Source organism: Vidua macroura, chromosome 25 (genome assembly GCF_024509145.1).
Source record: "Vidua macroura isolate BioBank_ID:100142 chromosome 25, ASM2450914v1, whole genome shotgun sequence".
Classification (NCBI taxonomy): Eukaryota; Metazoa; Chordata; class Aves; order Passeriformes; family Viduidae; genus Vidua; species Vidua macroura.
Genome location: NC_071595.1, coordinates 4,713,627 through 4,724,215, shown reverse-complemented (window position 1 = coordinate 4,724,215; position 10,589 = coordinate 4,713,627). Strand labels below are relative to the sequence as shown.

Below are 10,589 nucleotides of genomic sequence, written 5' to 3'. Positions count from 1 at the left end.
TGGGTGGCTGTGTCCAAGTGTGGCAGCAAGAAGGGAACAGCACCCTGTGCCCAGGCTCTCCCCAGACATCAGCAGCCCTGTGTTGCTCCTAATCAAAGGTCCAAGTGGCCAAGGAGCTGTGGAACAGAGAGGTTTAGGGCAGCCATGCTGAGCAGCAATTAGTCATTCCTGATTTACATTCTGCTCTTTCAACTCCCTGCTGTGAAGCTGCTCAGGCTTGAGTGGAGGAACTTCACCACCCTTTTCTCCTTGGTGCCCTTGGGCAAGGCACCTCAGCTGAACCTGGCTGAGGGATGCTCGGGAACAGCAGGACCAGGACAGCCAGTCCTGCAGCTGGAGACACCTGCACCAGCCCCCAGTGCCACTGGTGACCCTGGGCTGGCAGCACCTGCTGGGTGAGCAGAGGGATGATCCAGAGGTGCGTGGTGAGCAGATGGTAACGCACAGGGCAGCACTGTGAGCAGTGGGATGGGTGGGACCAAGCCTCTCTGCTCTCCTTTGTTCAAAGTACATAGCCTGGGGGGCCTCCAGAGGTGCTGGGGGTCCCTCTGGCTGCCACAGCACATGGCCACTGATGGAGACCCCACAGTGGCTGTCCTGGGGGGATCCAGAGCCTCCCCAGGCAAGTCAGCTTCTGCTGCCATGCCCCAGGGACCCCACTGTGCTCTCCAGTCTGGTTCAGGCTCGGAAAATGGAGCCTACGGGAAAGCACCTGAGAAGCCTAGGGGCTGGTGATGGTTCTCCTGCTAGTAGAATATATTGTTGCAGCTGCCTAGAGATAATCCTGCGAGTGTAGTCTGCTATTAACATTTATAGGCAGTCATTATCAATTGAGTTCTTCAGGACTTGAACAAGGAATTACACAAATTATTATATGGCACAATATTATTGAATCACCTAAAACCTGAGCTGTGAATCTGGGGAATCTTGATATCTGTATCTTTCAAGCTGCAGGGAATCTCCTTGCTAAAGAACCTGTTGGTTCAGCTTTTGATGCTATAATTATCACAAACAAAAAATAGCTGTGGGCATTTTCTCGCTGTCCTTCCCCATGAGGGCCCAGCTAGAGGATGGCAGATCCCACTCCTGTCTCACTTTAAATCCTGTGCTGTGGCCCAGTGGGCTGGGTTTTGGATTCAGTTATAAGGTACTGGCTCTTTCCAGATGCTTGCAGAAACATTTCAGTGCTTTAGTATGAGGATACCAAGCTAAAGGCTTTGGGAGTCAAAGAGCAAAGTCTTTCAGAAGGTGTGGATTTTTTCCTGGATGCCATTGGGAACTCTGCAGGGCAGCAGGTGTGAGTCAGCCCTGTCTGCTAACATGGAAGTTCAGAGATCAGCACCTGCCAAATCCTTCACCATTGCAAGCAGGAGTAGGTGAAAAATGTTTGTGCAGAAGAGCTGGCAGCTCCTTTTAGTCTGTTATGGCCACAAGATGATACACCACTCCACAGGCTGTGGGATTTGTAGCCAGGCTTTAGAGGTCAGGGTCCAGCAAGAAGCCTGCTCAATGTGACCACCACAGACATAACACTGTTCTGGTTTCCCTTTGTTAAAGCCTTCATGGCTTCCCAGGGAAAAGTAAATCACAACAGGCACAACTTTTGCTATCCAGACCCATCCTGTCATCACCAGACTGTGTGTCCTGGCTGGTACCTCAGCTCCAGATGCCAGTGGATACCACCACCCCCAGGAGCAGCAATGTGGCCAGTGACTGCTCAAAGAAAGCCTCGCAGCTGCCTAGTGCATCCCGTAACACCTCACTCCCAGCTGGGAAGAGATGCCTTTGTTCCAGGGCTCAGGGCACTTGTGCCCGTTCCAGCACTTGCTCTGCAGTGGGACAGAGGGCACAAGGCAATCACTGGGCCTGGCCAGGTCGCTGCTTTTCAATTCCTGCTGCAGGACTCCTGGAGGCTCCCGCAGCAGAATTGCTGGTTCCTCTCCCATCCAGCAGCAACGCTCTGAGTGCAGGTAAAATTAATCAAGGGCAAGGATGAAATATGTATCTATTTAAACCTGAGTCTGAAAGAGATTTCCCGTGACGGCCAGCGGGATCCCGAGGGGCGCGGTGACACCGTGGGAACGTCCCCGAGCCCCGGGCGGGCACGGCCGCGCCGCGCACCGCTGCTGCCCCCTGCGGGCCACGCCCGGCACTGCGGCCGCTCCGCCGCCTCGGCCAAAGGCTGCGTGGCTGTGGCTCGAGCGAGCCGGACCGGACCGGACCGTCCTCACACGCGGGCTTTGTTCCCCTTTCGCTTGAGCACATCGGACCGAACTGGACCCTTGTCACACCCAGGACTTTGTTTTATTTTCACTCGAGCGAACCAAACCGAAGTGAACCAAACCGTTCTCACACACAGGACTTTGTTTTCCTTTCACTCAAGCGAACCAAACCAAACAGAACCAAACCAAACCATTCTCACACACGGGGCTTTGTTTTCCTCACCCGGCCCTTACAGAATCCGCAGTCTCCGGGTTCTGCAGAACTCCATGAATGCGCCCCTGAAAAATTTTCTCCCCCTGAAAAATTTTCTCCCCAGTTATCTCTGCGATGGCAGGAACAACGTCTGAAGCTGCATTTAAGCATGTAAAAACATTGCGTTTCATCACCGAGCTGCTGGAAAAGCTCCAAAGTAGGTAGGCCTAAGAAGAGCATCTTTTTTTTCTCCCCACCTTGCAGACCATGTGCTTATTGCTGGCAGCGACAGGACGATGGAGAGATAAGAAAAGGAATGTTCACACGGAGGCTTCTCTGAACATGCCTGGGCCGCTCCAGGACAGTCAGGATGTGTCTCCACATCCCCCACCCCAGCAATGCAACCGGCCCAAGGAAAACCCAGAGGACAAACTCTTGTCCCACACTTGGCTGCTGCATTGTCTCCCCTTACACAGAAGTTTGGCACTGCCTCAGTTTGAACTGAAGCAACTCTGGAGGAAAAGCACACGAGGGAATAGTGCAAATAGGAAATGAGAGGGATTGGGGGATGCTGGGGAAACTACTAGAGAGTAATTCACCTTTAGCCTGCTTGGAAAGACAGCTTAAAAAGCTCAGCTCCAGCCTCAAGTCCTGCTCACCCCAGAGCTGACAATCCCCAAGTACCTTCCCTGTCCCTGGGCTGCGCTTAACCCACCTCCCTAACATCCCACTATGACCTTGACTGCTCACTGATGGTTTATGGTGCATCCTACCAGGACACTTAGGCAAATCTCATGGCTTCCCACCATAAACATCAATAGAACAAACTCTGATTTATTAATCAATTAATTAGATGAAACACACTGATGGCTGCCACAGGCCCACAGTGATTTGTTTCAGCAAAGTGCTGAGCTGCAGTCAAAAGCAGGCTGGCACCAGCCCTTCTCCAAGGGATATGGCTCCTCCTTTCTGAGCAAAGACTGTAACAATTATTCCATGAAATGGCTAACGTTTCCTCTGAAACTTGAATTTGTAAATAGCTGGACCAGTCGTTGTTTCTTTCTTCACCTTTACTTTATGGGTTTTGTCCTGGAAAAAAAGAACAAGTACAAACATTTGCTGTCATGCAAGGAGGAAAACCCACACCCACATAAATCAGAGAATCCCTAGGTCTGACCATAAAAGAAAAATGGTCACTTTGCACTGTTTAGGTGGGGATTATAATTTTATCTGCTCAAAAGAGCCTTCAGGCTGTCAGGCACAATCTGCTTTGCTCAGAAGCACCAGAGAACAGGAGTCCCTTTGACACAAATAATTTCTGTGGTCATCTGGATTTTTAAGACCTTCTCATAACTCACAGAAATTGTTCCCTGCTTCTGACTCCTAGTGACACTATTCTGAGCTCCCTGTGAGCACCATTTTACATCTGAGTCTTTATCCTTGCTGACAAGGAGAGACTTGGACTAGCAGATATAATTTACTGGAATGCTTCATCTCCTTGCTTTTTCCATATTGAAGAGGATTACTTATCTTTAGGAGTTATCTGCAGGTGTCACTATAAAACCAGAATGAAGAAAGAAATACAATAGATACAACACACACAATACCAGACCTAATGACCTGAACAGAACAGACTTGGAGAACAAGAACCAAATCCCTCACCAGAAGATCCTTCCGTGTCTGGATTTTCTGTGAGATGACAAACATGGCCTTCTCCCTCTCGATGCGCTGCCTCAGGAGGTCATACTGGTTCTTCCTCTGCTGGGCTAATTTCTGGAAACAAGAAAAAAAAAGCTGTTTTAAGACAGAGGTGAACAAGACACTGTGGTCTAAATCCTCTGACTTTCAATGTCAAATGCAAGAAATCATTTGACTCCCTAATGAAAATCCACTTTATCCAGAGGAGGGAAAAAAGGAGGACAGACCAGAGACCAATTCCTGAAGTGCTCAGAACCTGCAGAGGCCTCTCAAAATGCAACTTGTTGGGTCAAGTTTGCCTAATGAGAGTGGATAGCTTTCCCAGCACAGGATCAGTATTACTGCAGGTGTGATTTAAGTAATTAAATTAAGGAGAACAGATCCCAACATGCTTAAAATATGACTCAGCCATTTAGGAGAAAACTAGTCAGTCTACGACTCGTCCAACTGCTTTACTGACAAGTCAAACTGAGACAGCTGGCAGGAGGAAAGGGACCACAGGGTGTTTATTATCTGACATCTGAGTCAGAAAAAACAGGTTAAAAATTTACCAGTCGGCAATTTTAAGACAACTATTTTTACCTTACACACAACCAACTCTTACTCAGAGGACTTTCCAACAGATCTGAATTACCTGAGCAGAATCTACAGTAGTAAAGCCAACTGTAGCTACCTGTGTGATACTAAAACATCAGAATCAAAGCTGATTCCATAAGCAATTCATGCTAAAGAATCATGAAACAGTTCAAACTGGGAAAGCCAGGAAGTGAGACTATAGCTTAAATGGCTTTAGGAAGAAAAGTGAGGAGATAAATCTCAAGCCACTTTGGGCTTAGAACCAAAGTGAAATATACTGTAAGATCAGGAACACTGCAACAGAGACATCTGTGATGGAATAAGCTTCTTCCTATTTACCTAATTCAGGGGTGCAAGGGGTTTTGGGGAAGTGTGAGAAGAGACTTAACAGTGGATGCTGAAAAAAATTACACCTGAAACTACAGCAGTCTAATGAAAAGGTAGTCCCATAGGTGTTCTTTTATAGAGGAGAAATATCTCAGTTTTGCAGGGACACTGCCTAATCAATCAGATCCAGCCCACTCTTTTCTGGCCCATATACCACAACTTATGGTGGTCCATCCACAGGGGACTGGGATGCAGTGAAAGAGTACTCTGTGTTAGTCCAGGAGATGTGACTGCAGGCTCTAGACAGTCACTTGGTGATTAAGTGACATCCACTACTGCCTTGTGTCACCAATAAAAGTCTTAAGAACACAGTTTTGTTCACTTCCACAGTGGTGCAATTAATCCTTTTTAGTGCTTGTCATATAGAAGATGTAAACCATGAAGAAGTCTGTAGGACAAACAGCAGCAGTACCTTTAGGTGGGCAGGATCAGTAGGTCCCTTCACTGCCTCTCTCTGCAGCGTTGCAATGGTTGGTCTGTTGTACACTCTATCTACCAGCTCAGGAAGGGTGTCCAGGTGAGCAGCAATATCAAACTCCTTAACTATACATAAAAAAAAAAAAGAAAAAAAGAAAAAAAGAAAAAAATTAGGAATAAACTCCTTCAATAAGGAAATCTTCCAAACACATTGCTACAGTCAGCAACACAGCTCCTGCAGAAGTGATGTCTCAGCTAGTAACCAAGAGGGATTTCTAGAGCACCTGAATTTTTTTTTCCTGAAAGATAGAAGTATCTTTCTTTTCTGACAGCCCACATGAGCAGGTGACAGAACAAGTTCAGGGCTCACCTTCCCGCTCCGAGTCCACGAAGAAGAGATGCCGGCCCGCGCCGCTCCCCGCGGCGTCCAGCAGGTGGAGCTCTGCCTTCAACCGCTCGATTTTCTGCGACAGAAAATCCAAGTTTGGCCATATTCGGAGCGAGAAAATCAAGTCTCCCCCGAGGACATTTCTGTCTGTTCCTCGGGGTTACAAATAGCTGAACTCCTCCTTCCTTTTTTCATCTCTGAAAACACATCTAGTCTATATTTTTGACATGTCTTCACAACCTTTCCAGACAGAGGGTCACAGTGATTCCTGCTGTTACCCAAAGTGCACAAATCCACCTGCAAAACTGAGTCCTCTGTTTGGCAAAGGGGAATCATTGCCATGGAGGAAAGCATGAAGGAAAGTATAAAGCTGGCTTTGATTTTTTATCCCCAGTGAGAATTCTGTTTTGTGAATCAACATCAGAGCATGCAACACCTTCAGAAGAGGATTGTATTTTTGTGGACTAAATTTCCACAAAATTTACCATTTCCATGTTGGAATTCTACCATATTCTAACAACCCACTCCAGATCATCCTCCTCAGCTGGGAGACCTTCTCATAGTCTGTAACTGTCTGACAGGAGAGTGTAGCCAGGGTGCAGTTACTCAGCTCTCTCAAGTAGCAAGCTGTTCCCCCTGTATCAGCACTGGTGGGGCTGCACCTTGAGTGCTGTCTCCAGTTCTGGGCCCTTCAATTTAGGAAGGACATTGAGAGGCTTGAATGTGTCCAGAGAAGAGCAGCAAGGCTGATGAAGGATCTGGAACATAAATCCTATGGATAATGGCTGAGGGACCTGTTTAGCCTGGAGAAAAGGAGGCTCAGTGGAGACCTTATCACTCCCTACAACTCCCTGAAAGGTGTTTGTAGCCAGGTGGAGGCCCAGGCAACCACTGACAGAACGAGAGGACCTTCAGCTGTGCCAGGGGAAGTTTAGGCTGGACACTAGGGAAAAAAATCTCTAGGCACTGGAATGAGCTACCCAGGGAGGTGGGGGAGTCACCATCCCTGGAGGTGTTTAAAAAAATACTGGATGCGGGACTCAGTGCCATGGTCTAGTTTTCCAGGTGGTGTTAGATCATAGGTTGAACTTGATGACCTCAAAAGTCTTTTCCAACATAGTCAATCCTGTGATTCTGTGACAGGACAAGAGGAAACAGCCTCAAGCTATGCTGGGGGAGGTTCAGGTTTGGTATTGGGAAAAATTTCTTCCCTGAAATGCTAGTCAGGCATTGGAACAGGGAAATGGTGGAATCACCCTCCCTGGAAGTGTTCAAAAGGTGTGTGGCTATGGCACCTGGGGGGTACAGGTTAGTTGTGACCATGGTGGTGGTGGTGGGTGAACAGCTGGACTTCATGATCCTTAGGGATTTCATTACTTCTCTATGAACTAAGAAGAAAAATGTTTAAAGTCTTGAAATTTAGGTGAAAGTCACTGTGTTTTATAACAATGCACAGTGTCATTGTCTATTATCATCACACCTTTAAGTTCTATATCCAGCACTCCACAGACATTTCCATTGTCCTTCCCAGCACTGTACAAATCAGACTTCGTTGAACAAACACAGTAGCCAGCAGCACCAGTAAGTACAATACAGTAAAAAAACAATTCTGAGCAAATTAGAAAACACTAAAAATGTGAGTTATTACCTTAGCTTCCGCAACTCTTTTCATTTCTATGTATTTAATATCCTGTGTCCTCATCAGTTTCACCTGCTCTGGGGTAATTTCACCCTTTGGCTGCTTTATTATATGGACTCCATCCTACAACCAGACAAACACAGCACTTATAGACAGCCCATCCCACCTGGAGAGCACTGTGGGGCCTGCTAACAGCAGAACTTTGTCCCTTGACCCTCATTTTCTTCAAAGCCCTCTACAGGCATCAAAACAATTTTTCTCATTTATCTAGTAAGTCATTAATTTAAAACAAAACAAGGCTAGGGAGAAGAAATGTTACTTAGAGCAACAAAGTGTAATCCTGCTTGAAGGCAGTGGAGACTCTCACCTTGACCTCTGCACGTATCATTTTGAAGTAGAACTCATCGGGGTTCTTGTCCAGAGCTTTCTTCTGCAGCGCCCTGAGAGCATTCTGCTTCTTGTGGTAGTCACTGGGGAGGATAAAACCAACAATCACGAGCTGTTCGGCAGCTTCTCCGTGTTCACCCCGGCTGAGGCGCCGAGTCTTTCCCAGCGAGGCTCGGAGCTGGGAGACAGCGCAGGGAAACCCTCCGGACGGGGGAAACCCCTCCGGACGGGGGAAACCCACCCAGCGCCGCCCGCCCCCCGCGGCCGCACTCACTGGGCGCGGAGCCGGTAGTCCTTCTTCTTCTCCAGCAAGCCCAGCTTCGTCCGGGCGGCGGGCTACGGGAGAGACGGGGAGCGTGAGGGGGAGAGCGCGGTGAGGGAGCGCGGAGGGCCCGGCGGGGAGGGAATGCGGAGGGCTCCGCTAGGGGCCCGGCCCGGCTCGGCTCGGTTCGGCTCACTGACCTGGGCCCGCTCGCGGTGCGGGCGCTGCCGCGCCTTGGCGGCTTTCCTGAAGGCGGCCGACATGGCTGCGATGGCGGCTGCGGCCGCTCCGAGCGCCGCGCCCAGGAGCGCGCGTGCACACGCCGGGCGCGCGCCGGAACAGGCGGGGCCTGGCCTCGGGAGTCACGGGCCGCGCGCGCGCCCGCCAGGAGGCGCCGTGCCCACGGCGACGGCGGGAACGCGCGCGCGGCCCCGCCTGTCCCCGCAGGGACCCCCGGGCATGGGCATGGGCAGGCCCGGCAGCCGCCGCCGGGACAGCCCCACGGGGCGAGCGCCGCCGGTCCCTCCGCCGCCGCCCGGAGCCCTCCCGGGGAGCTGCCGTTCCCGCCCCCGGAGCCGCCGCCTCGGGACGGGGCTCATCCCGCTGCCGGCCGCACGGGGAGCATCGCTGGCGGCAGTGGCGCAGCGCCTCCCGGCGCCCGAGCGCCGTGCTGGGCGGCACCGGCCGGGCCGGGCCGCCCCCGGCCCCGCCCCGGGCCGGGCTCCGCGCTCGAGGCTTAGGAGCAGCGCCGAGCGGAGCCGGGTCTGCCCAGCGCCGGGGCACCGAGAGCGGCAGCGCGGCCGCGGGACGCCGACCAGGTGGGTCGGGCTGGGCCGGGGGCGGGGAGCGCTGCCTGCTGTGGCCCCGCAGCCCTGGGCGGGTCGGGCGGTGGCGGGGGTGCCCTGCGGAGCTGAAGGGAAGGCACCGTGTCCCCGGTGCCGTCTGGGGTCGGGGCATCCCCCGGGACCCTGCCGGGGTCACGGTGGCGGTACGGGGACGTCACTTGCCGGAGAGCTCTGCTCCGGCAGCACGATGCACACCGCTTTCCAAAAAGAGAAAACCACAGCCTTTGGGCCGTGCCCCTTTGCCAGACGGCGAAGTTGAGAGCTCGAGCAGTGTTTTGTGAAGAGAGTACTGAGACTTTACTCGACCAACAGACCCGCGAGTAAACTATAACCAAATGCTCAAATGTAGCACAGGAAAATTTTCAGCACATCTGGAGCGATTGCTGTTTTTCCAGAGAATCCCAGGGTAGCTATGGGAGAAGATTCTAAGCCTTGCTTTTGTGTGTGTGTGCTAGACAAAGACTCGGAAGTCACAGTTTGGATCTCACATTAAAAAATAGTTCTGGATCTTTGCAATTTTCTTTTTCCTCAACAGAATTATGTTTCAGATTTTGCTCTCTTACAGGTAACTTTTTACTCTTTTCTTTATCCATTTCCAGTTCTGTACTTGTGGTTACCTTAACCACTGACACTTCCATGAGAACTCAAGGGGAAGTTGGATAAACTTTTCCAGTTAGCCTGGGTGAAGCATGGTGGTAGGGATTTCTCTCCACAGACTTGCAGCACAAACGGATGGTATGTGCCAGGGTTATGTATCTTCGTGGGGTAGGATTTGATCCTGATGTCTCTTTACTTAAATCTGAACTTGCTATGTTCAGTGTTTCCCAGTTTTGAAAACAATAAAGGAATCTTTCTAATGTAGAAAACCTATTCCTAGGAGCAGAGGAAAGGGCAAAGCTCTGGTGGATGCAGCATCCTGGTGGCAGCACAGGCTTCTAGGGAAGAGTGTTTCCTTTTACTTTTCTGACTCCTCTACCAAGCATTAGAAATCTGTGGCTCTCCTAGCTGCCCAGGTGTTAAAGCTGCCTTATTTCCCTGATTTGCTTTGTCAATATGTGGTTTAACTTCATGATAGGCAAAGAGGAAAGAGGAAGTCTGACATTTTTCCTATCTTAGTTTTGTGCCATCCTCTTTCCTTTTTCCTAACATGGAGACTTGCTTTTCTTGCTGACCACTTCCTTTGAGACATAGAATTGTCAGCAGTAGTTTTATTCTTACCCAGTTCGGTCTGTAATTTTGCACACTTTTTTAAATGGTGGCATAGTGCAGGAGACAAAAATATAGGTGATATGGTTAGTTGTGGGTACTAATTATAGCAGATGCTCTATAGCAAAAGGTATGTTTTGGAGTAAGAACTCCATACACCTCTGCATAGGGAGTGGTGGGACACACTGAAGGCAGGGCAGTGTTTGGAAACAGACAGAATTCCCTAGCAGGGAGGCCCTGTGAACTGTTCCATGATCTCAGCTTCTGGAGCATCCCTCTGTCTCTCTGTCTTGGATTTTTTGAGATGCCTCTTAGGGTAAAATCTGTGCTTTTGCCCTGCCTGCAGAACAGCACCTGAAGATCTGAGTG

General features: G+C 50.2%; 2 protein-coding genes across 3 annotated transcripts in view; one reads left to right on the top strand and one right to left on the bottom strand.

Annotated features, from left to right (window-relative positions):
- Positions 1-3,229: 3,229 nt before the first annotated feature.
- On the bottom strand, positions 3,230-8,513 carry UTP11 (UTP11 small subunit processome component). Its single transcript, XM_053998822.1, has 8 exons — positions 8,370-8,513; positions 8,182-8,243; positions 7,888-7,990; positions 7,530-7,643; positions 5,864-5,957; positions 5,489-5,619; positions 4,078-4,188; positions 3,230-3,504 (listed from the first exon to the last, which is right to left on the bottom strand). Exons 1-8 carry the CDS (start codon positions 8,430-8,432, stop codon positions 3,421-3,423), a joined length of 762 nt encoding a protein of 253 aa, XP_053854797.1. The 5' UTR covers positions 8,433-8,513; the 3' UTR covers positions 3,230-3,420.
- FHL3 (four and a half LIM domains 3) overlaps positions 8,446-10,589 on the top strand; it is a 25,456-nt gene continuing 23,312 nt past the window's right edge. Inside the window, exon 1 of one of the 2 annotated variants that reach the window (XM_053998821.1) lies at positions 8,446-8,987. The gene's annotated coding sequence lies outside the window, so the exon portion shown is untranslated. The remainder of the gene's footprint in view (positions 8,988-10,589) is intronic. The other variant, XM_053998820.1, reaches the window with a different exon arrangement.

Coding starts and splice junctions, on each gene's coding strand:
- UTP11 (XM_053998822.1), bottom strand. CDS start 8,432: ATGTCGGCCGCCTTCAGGAAAGCCGCCAAGGCGCGGCAGCGCCCGCAC. Junction 4,189..5,488: donor CTGATCCTGCCCACCTAAAG/GTACTGCTGCTG, acceptor TCTTGTTTCCAG/AAATTAGCCCAGCAGAGGAA. Junction 3,505..4,077: donor AGACACGGAAGGATCTTCTG/GTGAGGGATTTG, acceptor CTTTTTTTCCAG/GACAAAACCCATAAAGTAAA.